Below are 23724 nucleotides of genomic sequence, written 5' to 3' on the forward strand. Positions count from 1 at the left end.
ATAAGATCATTAGATAAAGAAATGAGTCGATATGACATGGACCTATAGCGGCGCGTGGAGCCCAATCATGGTAAGCATGGCGGAGGAAACCCCCTCCTCAATTAATTTGAAAAATATTGTAAACCACTAATAAGCTGGAACGAATGAGAGCAGAGAAGAGCAGCAGTTGGGTTGTAAATGTGCAAGTTGCTTGCACATGCTATGTAATAGCATATCCCACACACAACCAACCCTTCCCTACAAACAAGGCCTGGTGGCGCCGAAAATGATGTCACTACCTTGTATACCCTTTCCATGTGATTGGGATGTTGATTTTCTTTTTTTTTTTTTTTTTTTTTTTTGCCTTTTTTCGTTTCTTTCGGTGAACGAATTCTCTCACTTCCCTTTCATGCCTTTTCTGTCACTATGCAAAGAAAATGCTCAGACCTTTAATCACAAGAAGCAGGACCCACCCAGGGATCTAATTTTTATAATTCATTTTCACACTCTTCCTTATCTATTTGATAGGAAGATAAATGCTAGTGAAAGTAGTGGAAATGAAAATAGAGTGGCATAAATTAAAATATCTTTTCGTCAAAATCTATATATATATATATATATATATATGCTATTGTTGATTCAATAATATTCATAAATAGTGCCAACTACTGTTAAAGTATTCAGTCAAAAGTGGTCCAGCTTGCTTAAGAATACCATAAAATATCAGAAATCGTAGCACATCATTCTTAATTTCTTGCATATATAATGATTAAATGAAAGCCGTGCACCATTAATTTTGAAGAACAGGTGCACCAACTCTGAATGGTGTGCATATGCATGACATGTCACATACTACTGTTCCGTTCTGGAGCCCATACCAATTGGTAAAAGACATCACTCAATACTAATTATATATATCGATGATAATAACCACTGGACGTTACGTTTCAAAACTCAAAAAGTAATCAAGTGCACACGCATGTCAATTGACCCAAAAAAGATAATGGTGTAATGCGCTTAAACATCAGGACTTTTAAATTGCACAAACCAGACCAGTTTTACCCAATCCTGATGCTCGATTTAGGCCCAGATTAGATTGGATTAAGAAATTATCTCAACTCATCTAATCTCATGCCATCATTATAACTTTTTTAAATTTCCATACAAAATGATAAAATATAATAAACAATTTAATTTTTTCAAATTCCAAAATAATAATAATATTCCAAAATAATATTCTAACAATATTTTATTTAACTCATCTAAAACCATCTCATCTCATCTGTCAATCCAAACGGGGCCTTAATGTTCTTGTTTATATCCAGATTCCAGAACGGGAAATCTAATAAACCAACCTTCCAATGCTCTGAACAAATAAACCAATTATGTCACCATATATCTCTCTGAGGAGAAATTAAATTAGACTCTCGTTTACAAGATGAGAAATCCAGCAAAAGTAGTTCAAACCTCTTCTATGAATGTCACACTCTCAAACAGGCTCACAGTCATGTGTGCACAAACAATTAGGTTATGGTAGTATATACCAACTTTGGCTTACAAACCGGAGAAAACCCACAAGGAAGCCAGATTTGAGGCAACCATATTTTAATATGGAGGATAATAGATCAATAAATACAGGTAGAGCGGTTATCCAGATTTAGTCCCTCAGAACCAATGGAAGAAAAAGATTAGCAAGCAAGCTGTGATCATTACCAATGTGGACTGTGTCGCAGCCATCTGACCTCCATTGCTCTTCCCTTCGGGTTCCTCTACATTGGTGCAATTAAGTCCAAGCTGTCCTTCCCTGCACAGGTTTGCAAACAGGCCCGGAGGGTATTTTCCATAGAGGTTGATGTAGCTGAACATGGTTGAAGCGCAATCGGTTGTCAGGTCATTAATTGCATCGGCAAAAGGGCAAGCAAAGTCCTTGAAAGCACCACAACAAGCCTCTGGTGTGTATTGGGGTCCTTTGCACCGGCTGGTGAGGATTGTATAGTTCTGAGACTCAAAGTTTACACTGCAAGCTGCATATAGTGAAACATAAAAAATCTCCATACCATAACCCTTCCATAGATAAATCAATCGTGCTAGCACAGCATTATAAGTTCAAAATTTATACTGCATTTGCTTTCAATTGTTTTTCCTTCCTTTTCTTTTCATTCTCTGTCGTCTCAAAATGAAAGACATACAAAGCGTTCAGAACAAATTGTTGCAAGTACTTTTCTTCCCCCTCAAAATTATTGCAAGTACTTCTTCCTAAAAAAGGACAAACTAACATGACATATTGATTTTGCCAATCCAGTTGACTACTTGAGAGAAAATATCAAAGTGAATTTTATTATTTTGAAAGAATTAAAGACCTTAGCTTTTAGGTGGAACTTGAAATTTTGGTGATTTTTCACGGATAAAACAAAGGGTTTTTGCTATCCAGCCGCCTAAGCCACGCATCACACCTGTTTTAATTTTTTTTATTTTATTACTATTAAACTAATTGAGTTCTTCTATTCATCATCTCCATATCATATACTTGTTAAGTGAAAAAAATAAAAAGATAAAAAATCAAAATAGGTATGTAGTGTTGGGATGTGGTAACTATCTTTGACGTATCAGAATGCACAGATTTTTCACTTTGAGGGATAAAACAATTGGAAAGCAACCATATGTATGCATCCTCTTTCCCATCTTCAATAATGATGATAAAATCGTATAAAAACAACTCTAAATTAGCTCTAAAGGAGGAAATCAAACCGAAATGGAAATAAAAAGGAAAAAAATCTCGCATCATCGACATTATTTAACAATGTTGCCAATGTCATTTAGAGCCAATAAAATGAACCGTGATGCAAACACAGGAAAGTTGTGCAGGGCAGGTTTGGGGGCAAAGACAAGACAAAGTTCTCATCACATCGTTATAATTTTTTTAAATTCTCATCAAAATATAATAAACAATTTAATTTTTTTAAATCCTTAAACAATAATAATATTTTAAACTTTCATATGAAACAAAAATTTCTCATGTCATCTAAAAGTAGAGCACACCTTTCTCAGTTGCATTATTGTATCAAAAGGAAAAAAATAGACCAAAAGAGGAATAGTCAAACAAAGTAATACATTTTTTCGTCTGAAGGAGGGCACGGCCAGTGGATCCATGAAACTCAAGTAATTCATCTGCAGCATCAAGTAATAGAAAAACAAATCAGAACACTATTAATAATGATACAACTAATATAACTCAAAAAGAAGAGATTGATTTCTTTTGAAAATGAAAGAGAAGAGAATAATACTGGAAAGAAACGTGGAAGAGGAGGCCAAGCTTGACAGGAGGAAGAAGGAAAAGAGAGAGAAACAAAGAAAATGATTCAAAGAAGCCATGTTTTTGCTAATGGTTTCTTTGGAGAGCGGTCTGTGGAGGCCTCAATCTCCGCCTCCCTACGTACAGTTGGTTGTGAGAGTTTTTTCTTTTAGCGGTTTTGCTTTTGTGGGGGGCAATTGTTGGAGAGAGAGAGAGAGAGAGACAGAGAGAGACGCGGAGGGAGAAAGGGAGGAGAGAAAAAGTTGCAGAATATTGCGGTGTGTAAAAATCATTGATGCGCACTACCCAAGTCTTGCAAACAAGCTCCAAAAACCGTTGATGTGCGCTGCCCAGTGCTCAAGCCTTACGAACAAGCTCTACCTCCGATTATCAAAAATTGGTAAATGGAAAACCCTACTGCCAAAGGGAAGTTACGACTTTTTTCACCTTTTTAATTTTTAATTTTTAATTTTATGTAATAGTTAAGGAATTGTTTTTTAATGAGTTTATAATTTTTATATTTTTATATAATGTTTAAGAAATTTTAAAAAAAATGTTTATATAAAAAAAAAAGTTTGCACATTGGACTAGGCATCTCGATGAGGTATCTCGATGGTCTATATAATTATATATACTCTTGATAAATTTCTAATTTCGGGGAATTTTCAATTATCAATAATTTTCTAATTATCAATATTTTAAGTTTTTCAATTTAATCGGAAAATGTTGAATTAAATAAATTTGAAAAGAATTTGATAATATTTTATATTTTTAAAAAATTGTAATTAAATAAATTTGGGAACAAAAAATTGTGTGAAACTAATTTTTTAATACAGTGAGAGAATTTTCTCGTACTATTTGTGTTTTATTATTAAAAAATATATATATATATATAATAAGTATCTCATGATTACAACAATAAATCAATTATTAACGAGCTTCGTTATGTTTTTAACTTTTTATAAAAAGTTAAATATATCGTAACTTATTTCAACATATTTTAATGGGAATTCATACTATTACACAAAATTCACTCAAATATATTAATTTTATTATTTACAGATAAATTTAAATTATTATTTAAAATAATCTTAACATGAGCCTAAAAAATACCCAAAATGATCCGACTCGATCCATATTTAACAGCTCATGTTTTCTTAAAATGTCATTTTGCATAGGTGCTATGGGGAGAACTGTATTGGCCCATCGACAATGCAAACCCAATTGAGTGTTGGATAGTGAAAATTTCTTCTCAAACCCAAGCCAACGAATTTCACTCTTTTCGTTTGTTTGCTGCAATTGCTATGGTCATGGCATGGTTCTCAAGGAACACAGTGGTCCGCAACCAAGACATCCTAGATACTCTGACTTGGATCAATGTCATTAAAAACAACAAAAATGATAATCCATAAAAATTTATTGCTCTATGTGTGAGTTATTCGTACGTTGTAAATTATAAATTTTAAAATTTTAAAATAATTAATAAAATAAATTTTATATGTAAAATTATAAATATATATAGTACTATTCTAAAAATAATTACAGAAACTGTAAGGAAGGTTGACAATTCATTTCCATTCGCCAAAAGATGGAGTCGTGGGAATCACATTATTTATGTAAACTGACCTGATATATATATATATATATATATATATATATATATATATATATATATATATATATATATATATATATATATATAAAAGATATGGTACATTTATCACCATTAAATGATTATTTATTACATATATTTTTATAATTTAATAGTGATGAATGTGCCACATACTACATAATATGATCAGAATATGATAAGAGTGTGCTGTATAGCATTACTCTTATTGTAAACTAAATTTCAATGAAGATTTTCATAAACTAGTTCAATTTGTTTTGGTAATTTTTAATAAACAGGATATTGTAATCTTTTTTTTTTTAATGTCGAATAATAGTAGAATTTGAAATTCATTTAATGATCATTAAGATTGAGCATTACGTTGGATTAATTGTTGGTCATTGAGTGCATATTAAAATTGATTCAGTTTTTTTTTTTTTTTTTTTTTTTATCCCTAATCAACATTGAGAGTAGATGCTTTAATTCTATTTATTTCCAGTTGCCATTTCTTTTGTTTTAAACGTCTACTATATATTTAAATCATATTATTTACTCTATTCATTACATATGAGCCAAATCTCTTTATTATCCAACGTTTACATTTTATCACCGAGTGTCTATGAGGTCACATTTTATTACTCTTAATAAGCTTCTTGGTTTTTCTGAATACAGATTTGTGAATCAGTGTGAGAGCCTGCCTATTTTTACGTATGAGAGACAAGTTTAATAAAAAAAAGAAAAAAAGCGAATTGTGGGGAAACTATAATTTCTCAGGCAAGAGATATGTGTTTTTGCTAATGGAGCTATTAATGTAAAAAATCGCACTATAGGCCGGAATGAGAGATTTAGTCATTCCCAACCTATTGTGGGGATTCAGGCCTCGTTCGGTGCAGTTTGGAGTCCCGATAGCAGTCTGGAGTAGTTGTACAGTGTCCATAGTACATCCATAGCAATTAATAGGAAATAAATCCAAGGAAAATAAATGAGATGGAAACACAGATTTAGGTGGTTCGATACTGAGCCTACGTTCACGGGTCGTTTGGAGGGCAAATCCACTATAATATGAGTGTTTTTTTGTCTCTTATTATCCCTTATTTCTCTTTATACAATGGAGGTTGAATAATTATTTTCTGGAGAAAAGACTATCTCTAGAGCTCTCATCGCTTGGTTTGAAGAAGCTAAAGAATAAGTTTCCTTTCTCATTCGGCCTTATCCCTTTTTATCCTAGCCTTGGGAGTGATGAAGATTGTAGCTTTATTCCACTTCTTACTTGCAAGCCTGACTTGCTTTTTCCCTCTTTCTCTTTTTTCTTTTCTTTTCTTTTTTGTCACCTCCTTCTTTTCCATCTAACATCTTCTTTTTCCTTGTCTCTTATTTGTCTTCTAATGGTGGCCCTCTCTCCTTTCTAACTTCCTCTCTCCTTCTGTTGTTTTCTAATGGGGGCTCTTTGATGGGCTGGGCTTGGTTTATCTAGGCCAAAGAATATTGTACTCCCTTCACTTGCTTGCGATTCTTAAGTTCAATTTGCTCTAAAAGAAAATCTTGAGAATCTTTAAGTTAAATTGCAATAGAGATAGCCTGCATAAAACTGTAGAAAAATAAATTTTGGGAGCAGGTCCCCCATTTTCTGTTTCGCTTGCGTTAAGTGATAAATATTTTTTAGTGCGAAACTAGGCGAGAGATGTACTCGACCGCTCTAAGTGGGAGCATGGAGGTCGGCTTGGAGAGTTAGGTGGGAGATGTGCTCAACAGCGCTAAATGCAAGCGTAGAGCTCGGCTTAGGCAGTAGATGTATTCGACCGTACTAGGTGTGAGCGCAGAGCTCAACTTGGTGAGGTAGGGGGAGCTGTGCTCGACTGCGTTAGTTGCGAGCGCCAAACTAGGCTTGGCAGGAGATATACTAGATTGCATAGAGCGAGCGTGAAGCTCAGCTTGTGTAGGGGATGTACTTGACTGCGTTAGTTATGAACACGAAGCTCGACTTGGGCGGGAGATGTACTCGACCGCATTAGGTGGGAGCACGCAGCTAGGCTTAAGTGGGAGATATACTTGACCGCATTATTTGCGAGCACGGGGCTTGGCTTGGGAGGGAGATGTGGTCGACCGCACTAGGTGCAAGCGCGAAGCTCAATTTGGTGGGATAGGTGGGAGATGTGCTTGACTGCGTTAGCTGAGAATGCGGAGCTCGGCTTGGGTGGGAGAGTCAGGCAGTCAAGGGACTATCGCTGCCTGTAGTTTGCGGTGAGTCTAGAGATCGGTTTTGAGTTTGCTTGTATGGACGTTTGCTTGATAGATTGCATGAGATCATTCTGTCGTTAGCAAAGAGTGCATATTCTACTGAATGTTTTTGTTTTTTATGGTGTTAGCAGATTTTTTCCCCTTGATGTGAATTGTTGTTAGCATTTTCATTTTGGTATTGATGATAGGGTTTGTTTGTAGTAACCCGCACTAAGTGGTTAAGGAGTCCGTAGACCCCCTGGGTCCATCTTAGGCGGTTGCCGAACCCGTCCACTCGTTCCTGAAAGTAACCCGCGCGAGGTGGTTGTGGAGCTCGAAGGCTCATTCCCGGAGGTAACCCTCTGGTGGCGGTTATGGCAGGCTTTTGCTAGAGAAGATGTTGTGCTGGTATTGTTGTCCAAGTGCAAGTTCATTGACTCGGGTTTTATGTGCGAGAGAGATGTCGAGCAATTAAGGGACTTGCCCTGCCTGTTGGTTCACAGTGAGTCCAGTGACTCGGCTTTTTGTTGAAAGATATGCTTTTATTGTGCTAAACAAGCCAAATCGGTTAGCATAAATAACCCAAATCACACATGTGAGATTTGCAAACCTAGATCGCTTTGCTAGAGCGTGGTGAAGATTTGAGGTGCGTTGGGCCCAGTAATGCGAGCAACCATGTTTTGGAAATCATGAAGTTCTGGGGTGCCCACGATACCGAGTAATTTATTTTGATGAAGACAAATTCAAGAAGTTTGAGTGGTGCCAAAGTGGGGTTGAGTAGTCGGCGTCCCGCATCAAGCTGTTGATTTCCAGCAAAGTATATTCCCGAGGTGTGCTATCACTGGGATTCTTGTGAAACCTTGAGGAGTTTTTCTTTTTTCTTTTCTTTTCGGGAAAACTCTCCAAAAACCAAATTGATTAATAAAAACCAAACCTAAATAGCAAGCTATGAAAGAGACAATACCATAGCGATGAAGCCGTTGTTTCCGATTTCCACTTGACTAAGATTGTTCGTTGCGATTTTTTTTTTTAATTATGGCTTTTGATGACTGACACATTATCTAAAGAGTGCAAATATTTGTTCACAAATATGTGGAGCAACAAATAATTCGCTAAGGAGATGAGTACTGACCACGTGGGTAGACCGACCGTTGCCAACGTGTGGCTCAACAAGTCTCATTGGCTGGGCATCTTCCTGTGGCCATGTGACTTCACGCGGCAGGGTAAGGCTCCCTGAGGCCGTGGATCCCATGGTTGAGTAGAGGAGCCGAGGAACCTGTGGTTGGGGGACTGTGTGTTTGAGCAATGTTGTTGAGGAGCTATGTGGCTGTTGACCATCACTATGGGCAAGAAAGACTGCCTATGACCAAGGGACTATTGTTGCGAGAAAGGTGGCAAGAACACTTTGGCCGTGTAGCTTGTGGCCGAGTAGCAGGGTGCGTCTTTGCTTGAAGCATAAACGATGACCTTCTTGGCACCACCCTTCAAGTGGGCAGCTAGTGGCTCAAGTTAAGTGAGAGTTGGTGGCTCAGACCAGGCAAGTGCTCTACGGGCTGAGCAAGTGTTCCTTAGGTCGAGTAGTGCTCAGGCCAAGCATGTGGTCTACAAGCCAAGCAAGCTTGCTCTTTGATGGCTGAGGAGACTTGGCTGGGCAAACTCAGGCCGGGCACGGTTGCATGCCTTCGTGTATCGTGGGATGGCTGCTTGTGTGCATGGTCGAGCGAGGGGTGGCCGAGCGGCTTCAAGGATGCCCCACCGGCGACAGAGATCACTGACGGGGCTAGTGATGGTCATTGGTGGCCTCGCCTGCCCACATATGCCACAGGAAGGGCTCCTCTAGGTGTACGACAGTGTGCACCAATTGCCCGCGATGCAGTCTCCGCGTGCAGGGATACCTCAGCGGGGCCAGATGATGCCTGCGGTACACACAGTAGCCGCTGGAGTCCCTGGTGTGCCAAGTGGTCTCGACCACGTGCAATCCTGTGCATGTGGTCGCATGGCGGAGGCCGCCTCCATGGAGGGTGGTTGGGGACCACCCCGTTGGAAACAGATGACGTTGATGGTGCACATGGTGGTCTCCAGTGCCCTTGTTGGGCCACGACTGGGCCGGACCGAGTGGTCACGACCACATGCAATCCCGTGCAAGTGGTCGCATGGTGGAGGCTGCCTTCATAGGGGGGCTGGTTGAGGACCACCCCGTCAAAGACAGCCGTGGTCGTGGCTGAGTAGTCTCCACCACGTGCAATCTTGTGCATGTGGTTGCATGGCGGAGGTTGACTCCCTGTGGGGGGTGGTTGAGGACCACCCGTCCGAGATAGATGACGTCGGCGATCCACATGGTTTCCACCGACACCCCTGTTGGGCCACGGTTGGGCTGTGGCGAGTAGTCTCGACCACGTGCAATCCCGTGCACGTGGTCGCATGGTGGAGGCCGCTTCGTGTGGGGGGGGGGGGGGGTGGTCAACCACTATGGAGGCGGTAGAAGGCGCCAACAACCCATGTGGTGGCCGTCAAAAGGCACGTCGGCCCCACAGACGGCTCTAAATGTTAATGCCAAAAATCACACAACAGGTCTGAAGGGGAGAAATAATCAATCTCAGCCCACTATGGGGGATTTAGGCCAAGATCGGCGCAGTTTGGAGCCCCCAACGGCAGTCTGGAGCGGCTGTATAACGTCCATACGTACATCCATAACAATGAATAGGAAATAAATGCTAGAAAAATAAATGAGTTGGAGACGCAGATTTACGTAGCTTGGCACTGGGCCTACATCATAGTTTGGAGGGCAAATCCACTATAATATGAATACTTTTTAGTCTCTCATGATCTCTCATTTCTCTATATACAATAGAGGTTGGGGAATTAGTTTATGGAGAAGAGCTTGTCTCTGGAGCTCTCGTCTCCAAGTTTGAATAAGCTAAAGAAGAAGTCCCCTTTCTCATTCGGTCTTATTCCTTTTTATCCTGGCCTTAGGAGTGATGAGAAATAGTAGCTTTATTTCACTCCTCACTTGCGTGCCTAACTTGTTTTTCTCATTTTTCTCTCTTTTCTTTTCCTTTTCGTCACCTGCTTATTCTCTCTGACATCTTCTTTTTCCTTGTCCACTCATTGTCTCATCTTTGTCTGTTCTTCCTCTTTCCTTTTATTATCTTTTAATAAGGGCCATTTGATGGGTTGGACTTAGTTTATCTAGGTCAGGGATATTTTACCTCCTTCAAGAGCTTTGGGCTCAACCACTTGTGCATAATTAGTTCAAACTATACAAAAATCAATTAGATTGTTGTATTATGGAAGAGACAAGTCAAGATCAAGAGGTCTGCTAGACTAGTTCATTGGAAACTTTATTTACCTTAGAGGACTTGAATCTCTTCCTTATAAAGAGTGAGATTTTCGTGTATCAATCCAAACTAGTTTGATTTCAATTTTAATTTCATTGTAATTTTAATTATTGTTATTTATTTCACTAACAATTTGTCACTATGATAGACACCCTCCATGAGTGGACCTACAAGAACCCACATGACAATCCTAGTTTTGGAGAAGCGAAAGCGGCTCTGTTGGTAGTTAAAAAAAGCAAAAAAGCTTGGGCATGAAAAATCTGATCATACAAATCGATGTCATTACAACTGTCCAAAATAATACTATACTATCCATATAATTTCTTATTTTTATTTCGAGGGTTTGAATCTCTTTCCTTTCTCTACTTCCTCGTTTGTTGCAACTCCCTAATATCTCTAAGATCTTAAGAAATCAATGATCGCTTTGTCTATGCCGGTTATAATTTGGCACCTCAAAGATGCTCGATCATGGAAGGCATTCTAAACATACAAAAACGTCAATTTCATGCTCACCTTTGAATTTGGTTTGTTGCTCCTAATATGCATTACTTTTACTTGCTCATCATATAAAATTGCATAGAATGAAAGACTTATTAAGCTCTCGTTTAATACGCAGTCTCATCTTATCTGATCTCAATATCTAAATACTATTAAAATATAAATATATTTCAATTTTTCTTTCATACTTTTTCATTTAATCATTACAACTTTACCAAATTTCTATATATAAAAAAATAATAATTTAACTTTTTCAAATTATAAAATAAAAATTATATTCTAACAATACTTTTTATTTTATAATATTTTTATTCAATTTTTTTTTCTCATTTCTTAAAACCTAACAAAAATCATAATTCAAACTATTTCACTACTATTCACAGATTGTCTCACTACTATTTACAAATTTTTTTAACTCATCCCATCTCATATGTAGACTATCCAAACGAGGCCTAAGGTACACTTGGGTAGGTGGTAGGTATAAAATTGTTAACCACAAATACATTAGATTTGCCAACTCTTGATGCTAGCGATAATGATCTCATTAACCTTGATATCAAGGAAGACTGACGTACAAAATAGGAAACGCCATGCCTTTCATACCTTATAAAAGTCTACGTTGAAGAAAAATTAGAAAACCTATGACTGGACAATGGTGGTGACAGTTGAGAATTTCAACTAACAAGGCACACAAAAGTACGAGTACAAGTCCACCACCCCTCATCTGCCTTCCTACTCTCGAGTATGGGGTCCTTTTATTTTAGGCCTTTTTCACCCCTCCTAGGTATTAGGTAACATTTCCATACATTAAATCTCAACCTTGGAATCCCATTTCCTTATGCACATTAAGCTATCATCCATGGCAAAGACAAAGTGGCTATGCCTCCTTCTGGTACGGCTCATGGCGCTTGGTGCCACTCTTTCAGCCGCAATTGTCATGGCCACTAGCCATGAAAAAGCTAGTTTCTTTGCTCTATCCTTCGAGGCAAAGTACGACAACACGCCAGCTTTCAAGTAAGTGTCTTTAAATATTGCCATCTCAGTTTTTATTTTTATTTTTTTGTGACACAAATACTTGCAGAGTTATCTTCTTCTTCTTCTTCTTCTTTCTATTGATTATTTAAAGCTTGCCATAGGTATTTTGTGATCGCGGAAGCTGTTGCTAGTGTCTATGGGTTTTTGGTTCTTTTTCTTCCTTCGAAGAGTCTGCTCTGGCGATTGGTCATTGCCCTGGATGTGGTAATTGTTTACAAAGCCTTTCTAGTTATACCTGCATTTGCTTTGGGTAATCTCATATCCGATTGAAGTACAACAAAAATTGCTCTCAAGCATAAAAAATCTTTAAGAAATAGTGGTAACTACTGATCAAAATATGTGTTTACGCCTGCTTTTTGGATTTTCATTTATATTCTTAAAAGAAATTAAACCAGATGGATTTGGGCATAAGTTCTTGTTTCAAGTACAGATATGAAAAGGCAGATAACAGTAACATTTGCTGTGAGCAAAAGTGGTCCTGATTCCTGAATTCTTAACACTGCTCTTTTATTTCACAGTACCAGTAATGCCCTCTTCAATCTGACATAATACTCTATCTTAGAACCTCATAGCCTGTCAACATAAACTGACTTACCTATGGTCCTATATATATATATATATATATATATATATAATATAATAGATGCATTAATTGTTTGGACCAGGTTTTCACCATGTTGCTGACTTCAAGCATTTCAGCAGCCTTGGCAATCGCTCAGGTGGGCAAGAAAGGAAATTCCTCTGCAGGTTGGCTGCCCATCTGTGACCAAGTTCACAAGTACTGTGACCATGTAAAAGGAGCTCTTATTGCTGGCTTCATTGGAGCCACTATTTATCTGTTGCTTCTTCTCTATTCCATCCACAATGTCTTGGGTCTCAAAGTCCAGTGAGTTTCCACCCAGCTTGTTCTAAATCTTTCTTAGTAGGCAGGGAGGGCATAAAGCATTATATATAACGTTGAAGATGTGCTTTTGGTGACAACTGTTCTGTTAAATGATTGTACGGGACACAATATTGGAAGTGCAATTATTTGTTTTTAACATCATGCTCTTTAACTGACTTTATGAATCAGTATGTTTTGAGTTATAACGGGCAAATTAATCTACTTTAGTCTTTTTTTTTCTTTTTTCTTTTTTATGAAAAATTGACTTCATTAATTCATCAGAAAAAAGTTATGACCGGATAAATACAGAAAAACTCCCAAATCACAAGCCAACTACTGGATTTGGAGTTCCATCAATACATAAATTATTTTGTGACTGGTATGGTCTTAACTATTGTTGTAGCTCTCTACAAACAAACTATCTAAAAGACAGCATTCTGCCTAAAAGAGAGACTCATACCCCACCCTTCATAGGAGGAGAGGAGTTAATCTCTACGGACAAAACATCCAAGAGATGATCTCTTTTTTTATTTTTTAACTAAACAAAAGGAAATAACAATGAAAATAGAAATATAGATGTGAAAATGACAAATTACAGTTTAGATCTACTCTGATAGACTTTAAAATCAGCCATAAAAGTCAGATCTGAACGATCTGATCCGGTGATCTGCCACTATCTTCCCAACGATCGGCCTAGGAAGCATCTTGTGCTGCTCGTGCCTCACTAAAGGTGCTGGAGAACTGTAGATCCGTCTTTTCAGACTTTAAGGAAACAAAATAAATTAAGAAAAGAAGATAAATGAAGGAAATAGAGGGAGAAGATGAGGAAGGAGGGATGGAGATAGAAGGGAAAAAGGGGAGAAATGAAGAGAATGGAGGGAAGGATAAAGGAGGAGGAGAAAGCCCTTCCTCCTCCGAGCTTCCTCCTCCTCCTCTAGCGATTTGGAGGAATTCTAAGAGAAAGTTTCTATGGCTGAGATTGTTTGTAATTGTACTGCTTGTAGACTATCTACTTTAGTCTTAACTATATAGATAAATATTTTAGCTGTGAAGAGATTCCACAAAAGTAATACATAAACTAACGTAATTTAATGTGGTACGTTAAGGCTTGGTTTGGATAGTGAAACTATATCATCTCAACTCATCTAATTATTACAATTTTTTCAAAACTTCAAACAAAATACAATAAATAATTTAACTTTTTCAAATCTCAAAACAAAAATTATATTAAAAAATTATATTCTAATAATATTTTATTCAATTTTTAACTTTCATCTCATTTCATCTTATCTCATCTCATTATCCAAATCAGACCTATTGTTAAATTATTTTTATTGTAAAGTTTGTCTAATGTATCATATGAAATTATGTCAGTTTGTAGATTTATTTTTATAGAATATTTATGTGATTGTAACACTTCTCAATTATATATACTGGCATTTCAACCATAGTGCAACTGATAAGGTGCGGTTTGGATAGTGAGTCGAGTTGAGATGAATGTTGAAAGTTGAATAAAATATTGTTAGAATATTATATTTTAATATTATTATTGTTTTAAGATTTGAAAAAGTTGAATTGTTTATTATATTTTATGTAAAAATTTGAGAAAATTATAATAAAAAATTGTAATGATGAGGTGAAACATTTCTTGTATCCAAACGAGTCCCAAGTGAATTATTTGACTGAATTAAATAGTTTAATGAAAAAATAAATAAACATAACAATAAATGCTCATATGCATTACCCAAAATCTCTATGCAGGTTTCGATTGAGACGATAGAGGGTTTATATAATGTGTCTGTCTATTTGTCTAAAATTTAACCATTGAATTTAGTCAGACAATTAAAAATGATCATAATTACCAATAAGTTACAGAAAAAAGCATCACGAACAACATATACCAATTTCGTTCGTGATATATGAGAGGCAAAACGCTTGAGATGGGATACAATGAATGTGATCCTCATCTTGCATCTCAAGGACATTAAATTTTCTTCTCCTTTCATTTGAAAATATGAATATAAAGAACTATGCAGATGATACGTTAACAGAATTTATGGAGCATAAGATAGAAAAAATTTAACACCTTGGCGGAATGATAGCTTTGAGTGGCGTACTTATCAAGAATTAGGATTTCCTTCATGCGTGAAGAAGACTTGCACTTTATACTTTATATTCATGATAAGAAATGCTTTCTTTTAGAACTTTGGGGGAAATTGAAAATTTTGCCAAAACAGAGCCATCCACCCAGACTTCTCGCTAAATGACAGAAATACGAGCAAATTTAGGTTCAACTTGTTAAATATTTTAACATGAATATTAATAATTAGATTTTTTATTTTTTATGATCCACAATAATAAAATAATGATAGTTAAACACGTACTTTTCTCCATCTGTTTGATGAAGAATTTGATCTGACTATGAGAGAAGGATCACCCTAGCAGCTTAGCCTCACAAGTATCTCCCGATGGCTAGAGGCACTCTGATGTTGTAGGTGAGAACCCTGTAACCTCTCAGTACTATTTATAGACTTCTAATCATCAAGAAATCTAAGACTTTGTGTTTGACTATGATTAGAGATATATAGTTAATCTTATCTCTTAGGAGTTTTCTTATCCCATTATAACTCATTTATTAACTGATAAGTTTTGAGTTATTCCAAACTCTATCAAGATGGGTGTGTGAGATACAGAGTTTAAATAAAACTCTTACATTCTCTCACTTGGCCCATACGCCCATAAAATACTATTTTCCGTTCATGGGTTTATCATCGGAAATTAACTATATTGCGTAAATTCATTTCCTGAAACTTTCATAGCTCAAAATATATTTTATGAGTTCCGTAATATTAATTTCAAACCAGCTACCAATGCGAGTCATGGCGGTCCTCTATTATATGATCAACAAATTCACTTCCATGTACTACAACACCAGTAATTTAATTTAACACGATCTTTAGTTGGGACAATTAAGGCTTATACTGTAATACCTCGGGTTGCAATTCATGTCTATTGTAGACATTATCTTGTCATCATTCATCCACACTATTTAATGTATATATAAAGTGGAAAGACAAAAAAAAGAAACAACCATAATAGATATCTGTCAATTTTCAGTAACAAAATACTCAGCATATCAATGATCTCTTTAACATATTCACATCATGGGTATAAGCATATGACCCATCTGTTCAACATGTCATTTAAAGTATAATCATTAATACATTATTGTTATGAACATATTTGTTTCTGTACTTTCTCCTTAACACTTATGTACTTAAATTTTCATTAAATACTTATTACTTGGAGAAAAATATTCTTAGAAATTCTTACAATACTTTCTTAGTGACTTGGCTATAAGTTGACAATTCCAAGTCCTAAGATAAATTTTCTCATTCAGATATCATACATTGTGGCCTCAAAGCATACCACAAACTCAGTCCCTATTGCACATGAAGCAGTAACAGATTTGCCTCATACTTTTTCATAAAATAAATCTACTAGATAGCAAAATACATAACCATAACTGTATTTTCCATCATTAGAGTAATCCTACAAAATATAGTCTAAATATCCAGTTACCTTAAGAGTATCAGTTCTTCTTAAAGTAACAATATAGTCTTTAATTTCTTGCAAATAACTTTGCACTCTTTTCACAGCTTTTGGATCAAACATACTTGGGTTACTTTAGCAACAACCAAGAATGTCAATTGAAAAATTGACATTCAACCTTATACAGGTTCGTGCAATCATCAGATTTATTATAACAATCATCTACAAAATTTCCTTAATAACCTAATCATTTTGAGGACACTGTAAAATACTGAGCATGCCACATTTTATTTTTAAAGCATCTATTGAACAACAATTCTTCATGTAAAATCTTCCAAACCTCTATGCAACTATACTAAGACAATCCTAATAGTCATCATCTTGGTATTAAGATTTAATCCCAATTACGAAATATGTGTCGTTTATAAATTTTATTTTTAAAAGTCATATACATGCATGACCATAAATACAAATATACTCTCACTGACTTAAGGGTATATACATTAACAATATTTTTCTTAATTCCAAAACAAGGTATTATCAAATTCCAGATACAAATTTTTCAAAAAATATGTTACCTTTCTAAGTAATCATTTTATTCGTTTCTTGTAGGCTTTAGATTTGCATTCTACAATTGTTTTCACATCTTTTTGATGCAACTCTAGACCATAATGAGCTACTCATGTCATAGTGATTCTTAATGAGTTCTTTTAAGTTTATTATAAATATCTTTCTAATCAATGCTTATTTCTGAGTAAAATCCTTGATTACAAGTATGACTCGATATTGTTCAGCATTGCCTTTAAAGTCAGAGTTTTGTCTCCAACACCCATTTACATTCGACTTTTATACATTTCAGACAATTTAGACGAAATTACAAACTTTACATTGATTCATGGATTTCAATCACTCTTTTATGCATCGGTCTTTTATAAAATCACTTATTTCTATAACTTGTGAAAACATATATGAACCTTCATTTATTTCTATGTCAAATTCAAATTTTGAAAATATACCGCGCAAGCTAACCAAAAATCAAATCAAGAAGATCATATGAGATTATCTATTTTGATGTCTCTATAGCCAATTCTTCAATGGTATTTCTCTTATGAGGTAGATGATAATTTGTTTGTTGTTTCATATTATCATTAAGATAATCATAAAATGAACTATAAGCATTTTTGAAGTACAAGAATACACTTCACAACAATCACATCTCTAGTTTCTATACTCTCACTGATTTTGCCAACCATAAGGAATCTAACATTTCAATTTTCTCATAATTCAAACTATGAATAGAGACAATACAACTTAAATAATTTGGATCTCTCTGAGTAATCAATAATGTACCTATTAAGTATTATACGATCCAATAATTTACCTATTAAGTATTGAACAACTTTCTTTCACCTTTCTACTTAGCTGCATTTCCTCCCCATGAGAAGTGTCTCAAGAATTACTAATGGCTTGAGATTTCTCATATAGCAGATAGATATATTGATACCATGAAAATCATCTATGAAAATAATGAAATACTTATATCTATCAAACATTATAGAGAAAATATTTTCATGCACCTATATGCAATTATCTCAAGAAATTCTCTATTCCTTGTACCATCTCTTGATATGTTTGATTTGTTTTCCTTTTATACAAATCAATACACATCCTGAGATTAGAAAATCTAAATGTGAAAAACATTTTATTTACTAATCTCTACAACTTTTCTTGGAGATATTTTTCAAACTTTTATGTCACAAATTATGTTTCAAATTCTATGCCATAAATTGTAAAAAAAAATCATGAATCATTTTCTATTTGGTTCCAATACATGCCTCACGTGTGAAAATGAAAAACTTTTAACAAAAACACTAATATGGAGGCATGATAAATACAAATTTTATTCGAACAAAAATTGGAACAAACATAAATGACATTTTGAAACAATTTAAAATTTTGAACATTTGTGCTCGAGTTCAACTACTAAAATAAGTATCAACATTTATAGAATTTGATTTGAAACTTATATAGACAAAATACATATGAACATTTGCACTCAAGTTCAATCTAAAAGAATGTATAAACATGTATAAGATCTAATTCGAAACTTATACAAAAAAAAAGGCTTACCCTTCCCTTCGAATCATGTCTCATGCTTGTAGCACATAAACCTTCATGTGTCATTGTTTCTTTCAAACTTCAATTGACACAATTCTTATATTTTCATCACCATCATTTCCTTCCTTTCCCAAAAGATACAAATGATTTTTCATATAAATTAGCAAAATAAATTTGTATCTAGCTAACAATCATGCTACCAACTTTTTTATATCCCATTACTTTAATGAAATAATAATGCCTTTGAAGTAAACCATTATGTACAAAACTAAAAAATTCCTATAGTTTGATAAAACATTGTACTTTTCTGACCCTTATCACTATTCTCAATAATAATTAATGTTAAGACTTAAAATGGATAAACCAGGGTCTAAAACTCTTAGTATAAATTTGACATGCTCATGTTTCTCTATACTAGAGTCAATTCCGTACAGAAAACATTGTAAAGATATTTGTATACTTACTACAAGAAAAGGATTTTAATCACATCAATCCTTTGAGTTCGACACTCAGAAACAATAATCAGAATTTAAACAATTATAGATGAACTAGTAGTGTCATCAAGACCATCCTTTGGGAGTGAATCTTGATATACAAAGTGTTCTCACCAGTATTAAATTATGTGGATGAACTAGTTGTATCACCAGAATTCTCCTTTGGGAATAAACTCTGGCATACAAAGTATTCCCTCCAACTTTAAATTATATGGATGAACTAGCTGTATCACCAGAATTCTTCTTTGGGAGTAAACTCTGATATACAAAGTGTTCCCTCCAACTTTAAATTATATGGATGAACTAACTGTATTACCAGAATTCTTTTTTGGGAGTAAACTCTGATATACAAAGTGTTCACTCCAACTTTAAATTATATGAATGAACTAGCTGTATCACCAGAATTCTCCTTTGGGAGTAAACTCTGGCATACAAAGTGTTCCCTCCAACTTTAAATTATGCGGATAAACTAGCTGTATAACCGAAATTCTCATTTGGGAGTAAACTTTGGCATACAAAGTGTTGACTCCAACCTTAAATTATGCGGATGAACTAGCTGTATCACAAAAATTCCCCTTTGGGAGTAAACTCTAGCATACAAATTGTTCACTCCAACTTTTACTTTAATGGATGAACTAGTAGTGTCATCAAGACCCTCATTTGGGAGTAGATCTTGACACACAAATTGTTCACTCCAACTTTATCCACCTTACTATGGAGTTTAATGATTTTTCATTAAAATTAAGAAAATCTTGTACCTTTAGGCAACCAATCTTTTCTTTAATTTTGATATAAATCATTTGCCACATATTAGATAAACAAATATACATGGCATGATAATGAGAGCCAAAATAAACAATTCATAAATGTATTTAATAATAACATGTACATAAGATTTAATATATGTATTTAACAATAATAACATGCATATGACATTTAATAAAATTTAATGCATGTATTTAACAATAATAACATGCATAAAATTTAATTTAATACATGTATATACTAAAAATAACATGTATAGAAAACTTAATAAACTTTAATACATGTATTTAACAATGATGACATGCATAAAATCTAATTTAATACATGTATATACCAATAATAACATGTATAGAAAACTTAATAAACTTTAATACATGTATTTAACAATAATAACATGCATATAAAAGAATAATAAAATTTCAGATTTTTTTTTGTTTAATAAATAAATAATACTATTATAATTTGATCGGTCTGGGTCTGGACCGGACCGGTCCAGTAACCCGGGCCAAAACCCGGTTCATTAGTGAGGCCTTTGGTCAACAAAGACCCCAGTTCGGGCCTTCTGTACAAGGCCTACAACCCGATTTCGAATCTGTTGGTTTTTTTCTTTTTCTTTTTTTATTCTTTATTCCTTGTTCCTTCCGGGGAATCGCCGCAGCAGTGGGCTTTAAAGCCCTCTGCCGCCGTTATAGTGATGCTGACGAGGAGGTTCTCAGCCTCCTCACGGCACCGACCTCCCCTTCAGTCAATGGGAACCTTAAACTAGTAGGGGTTTTGGGCTTCTCAGCCCCTTTACGCCGGCGTCGCGTTGAGCCACCGGTCGCCACACACGGCGCTCTGCCCCACACCCAACAGCTACAAAGTACACTGGCTACACAACATGCACAACGGTGACTCCCATACACGTCTTAACTTTCTCCCATCGCAACACAATGCAAAAAAGTGAGAAAATTTACACAACAATTGCACAACACAACATAGGAAAGTGAAAATAAAACCCAAGCAAGATTAGAAGGAAATACGTGAGGGAGTTTCTCTTCCTCCAACACAGACTCAATACAGTAAAAGTGAAATTCAAAATATACATAAAGTCACTTTGTGGGTCCTCATAAAATCAAACACAGAATAGATAAAAGAGAATACCATCGTAATTTCTTTTCCAAATCAAAAGGACAGTCTTTAGTCCCTCACAGCATGATAAAATCACAGATACGAAGGCACGTAGAAAACTAAATATTTATTCATTGTATGCTTTATTGAGATCATAAAAAATCCATAACCCGTCTCTGATACCACATGTTAAATATTTTAACATGAACATTAATAATTGAATCTTTGATTTTCTATGATCTACAATAATAAAATAATGATAATTAAACACGTACATTTCTCCATTTGTTTGATGAAGAATTTGATCTGACTATGAGAGAATGATCACCCTAGCAACTTAGCCTCACAAGTATCTCCCGATGGCTAGAGGCACTCTGATGTTGTAGGGGAGAACCTTGTAATCCCTCAGTACTATTTATAGACTTTTGACCATCAAGAAATCTAAGACTTTGTGCTTGATTATGATTAGAGATATAGAGTTAATCTTATCTCTTAGGAATTTTCTTAACCCATTATAACTCATTTATTAACTGATAAGTTTTGAGCTATTCCAAACTCTATCAAGATGGGTGTGTGGGACACATAGTTTAAATAAAACTCTTACACAACTTGTACTCAAAATATATCAAGCCAATCTTTCCTAAAGACATTGAATTTAATATTAAATATAGTTCAATCGGAGCAAGTTTTATTCTAGTTCAGTCTGAAATCCAGATAACTGGGTTTTGGAGGAGGCTATCAGCTTTGTTAAGGACGTGTTTCACACCACCAATCGCACGGATGACAAGTGCTACAACGAAGGGATGGCATTGGGTGCCCTGTTTAAACTTTGATATTTAAGTTAGTAATAGTATGAGAATAAATATATAAAAGATGAAGATAGAAGATGTTACCTCCACCGAGTTATTTATAGAAGGATGCGGCGTGGTGGTGATTAACTCTAATCATCAGTCCTTTGTGCTTATCCTTTATTTAAACAGAGATGATATCTTCTATTTTGTAGGAGTTTTCTCATGCAAGATATTCATACCCCGTATGGGGCCTCATCCCCAACTCTTTGGGGTTATCTCACCCATAATTGTGGTTGCGAGTTCTTTACCTGTAAGGCTCTTAGCCTTAAGCCATCCATAAGTCTTCCTAGACTTGCGAATGGACTCATTCTCAGATATAGGCTTGGCCGTGGATGGGCTCTCAGCCCAGGGGTCTAAATGTCCCCTCCAGTTACCCCGTTAATTTCATTTATGCTGACACATGGGAAATTAACAACCAAGCATTGGCCTTCTTTCTTTTATTGGTTACTTACCCCGCTAGTCTATTCGTATCAATCCACTCTTTTTTCTTTTTTAGGAAAGACGTGTCTTATGTCAGCCATAACTGTTCCCACTTATTTAATGGGTTTTCAAAAAGGATTGTAACGACGGGCACAACCAAACCTTTCGGATTCCCTAGGATCTTCATGATTGCCTTTCTTGGGTGCATTTTACACGTTGTTTCGCCTCTCGTCACCTCTTGCCTTACTCTCCTTTACTCTCTCGTCTTCCTCATCTTCCCTTATATTCCCCTTCATTCTGTTCTTCAGATTCCCTCGCACCCCTTCCTATTTCCCTGCATTTCCTTTCTTCAAGACTTCCGTAATGGCTAGTTGCAGTCCTACTAAGATGGTGACCAAGTAGAAGCCCACTTCCTTCAATGGGTATTCTTGGCGGTGTGGAAGACCTCGTCGAACTGAGGGAATCCTTCTGCATTCATGAATCGGTGGATATGAATGTCCCGGAGAGGGGATGTGTTGATGAAGAGGGATATACCCTAATCTCATGGCAAATGAGTTTCTGTCTTTCTACGGGGTGATGTCCTAGCCAAGGAAAATTTGTAGCTTCTGCGTGCGCGCGCAACGTCTGGCGGCCTTCAAAGGGCGTTACTCCAACGCCAAGTAGTGAACCAGTAAGTTTTTCTTGATCTCTAGTGATGGTTGAAAGTATCCCACCAATTAAACGCTCATTAAGGATTGCCATGTTGCGGCTAATTGGGGGCGCGTCCCTGATGATAAACTATTGTCGTTGGGGTTGATTGATAGTCAACAAAATCGCTTGAATCTTGTTCATGAATGGGCGAAAGACCCTGACTACGATGGTCTGTGGTCGAACGACCTTCTTTCTGACTCCAGTATTGACAGGTTTTTATCGATGCCTAGCAACGCCCATGTCATGGGGAAAAAGCTCAAACCAGTTCCCCTTCCGACGAAACAGAGTGCTCTCCAAATTGAGGGCCAAAAATGAAATGCCCTAGTACTGAGGTTCGCCATGACCTCCTCGCTGTGAAGGAGGTCCGTGGGTGGAAAAGTTGCTCCATGGAATAGGAGCCACCCATCCTTTTAGCCATCTACTCGTATTTGTTTACTAAACTGCGTATTTCATCATGCATCTTCTTCTTCTCCACTTCTTCGCTATTAACTTCTTCGGCAATGTGCGTATCCCTTTCAAGTTGCCCGTTCTGGGCAGGGGATTATCCTTCTGCCGCTTTAATTCCTCGTTCTCATTTTGCAGTTGTTCGACAACCGCCATCACTCGTTTCAGCCTTTCCTATGCTTTTGCTAAACTTACTTCTGCCTCCATCATGCTCAGTCCCAAATCTCGGTCGACTTGTGATCTCGTGATGGTTGGCATGTGAAAATCACATTGAAGTCCGCAAGGATCCCATAGACGGCACCATTGTTAAGGACATATTTCACACCACCAATTACACGGATGACACGAGCTGCAATGAAAGGACGGCATTGGTCGCTCTATATAAACTCTGATACTTAAGTCAGTAATAGTATGAGAATAAGTATATAA

At 36.0% G+C, this 23724-nt stretch overlaps 2 protein-coding genes across 2 annotated transcripts; one reads left to right on the forward strand and one right to left on the reverse strand.

The window, feature by feature from the left end:
* Positions 1-1354: 1354 nt before the first annotated feature.
* LOC121250949 (GPI-anchored protein LLG1-like) lies at positions 1355-3714 on the reverse strand. The gene is made up of 3 exons (XM_041150219.1): positions 3264-3714; positions 3091-3147; positions 1355-2003 (listed from the first exon to the last, which is right to left on the reverse strand). The coding sequence occupies exons 1-3, from the start codon at positions 3349-3351 to the stop codon at positions 1645-1647; spliced, it is 504 nt and encodes a 167-aa protein (XP_041006153.1). The 5' UTR covers positions 3352-3714; the 3' UTR covers positions 1355-1644.
* Positions 3715-11664: 7950 nt separating this feature from the next.
* On the forward strand, positions 11665-13054 carry LOC121248557 (CASP-like protein 1C3). The gene is made up of 3 exons (XM_041147050.1): positions 11665-11947; positions 12070-12172; positions 12634-13054. The coding sequence occupies exons 1-3, from the start codon at positions 11772-11774 to the stop codon at positions 12856-12858; spliced, it is 504 nt and encodes a 167-aa protein (XP_041002984.1). The 5' UTR covers positions 11665-11771; the 3' UTR covers positions 12859-13054.
* Positions 13055-23724: the final 10670 nt, after the last annotated feature.

The sequence above is a fragment of the Juglans microcarpa x Juglans regia genome, chromosome 2D (genome assembly GCF_004785595.1).
Source record: "Juglans microcarpa x Juglans regia isolate MS1-56 chromosome 2D, Jm3101_v1.0, whole genome shotgun sequence".
Classification (NCBI taxonomy): domain Eukaryota; kingdom Viridiplantae; phylum Streptophyta; class Magnoliopsida; order Fagales; family Juglandaceae; genus Juglans; species Juglans microcarpa x Juglans regia.

Excerpts from the sequence above, each read along its gene's own strand:
- LOC121248557 (XM_041147050.1), top strand. The coding sequence starts at position 11,772 with ATGCACATTAAGCTATCATCCATGGCAAAGACAAAGTGGCTATGCCTC. Across the intron at positions 11,948-12,069 it reads GACAACACGCCAGCTTTCAA|GTATTTTGTGATCGCGGAAG; the intron begins GTAAGTGTCTTT and ends AGCTTGCCATAG. Across the intron at positions 12,173-12,633 it reads TGGTCATTGCCCTGGATGTG|GTTTTCACCATGTTGCTGAC; the intron begins GTAATTGTTTAC and ends TGTTTGGACCAG.
- LOC121250949 (XM_041150219.1), bottom strand. The coding sequence starts at position 3,351 with ATGGCTTCTTTGAATCATTTTCTTTGTTTCTCTCTCTTTTCCTTCTTC. Across the intron at positions 3,148-3,263 it reads CTCTTCCACGTTTCTTTCCA|ATGAATTACTTGAGTTTCAT; the intron begins GTATTATTCTCT and ends TTGATGCTGCAG. Across the intron at positions 2,004-3,090 it reads CCTCCTTCAGACGAAAAAAT|CTTGCAGTGTAAACTTTGAG; the intron begins GTATTACTTTGT and ends CACTATATGCAG.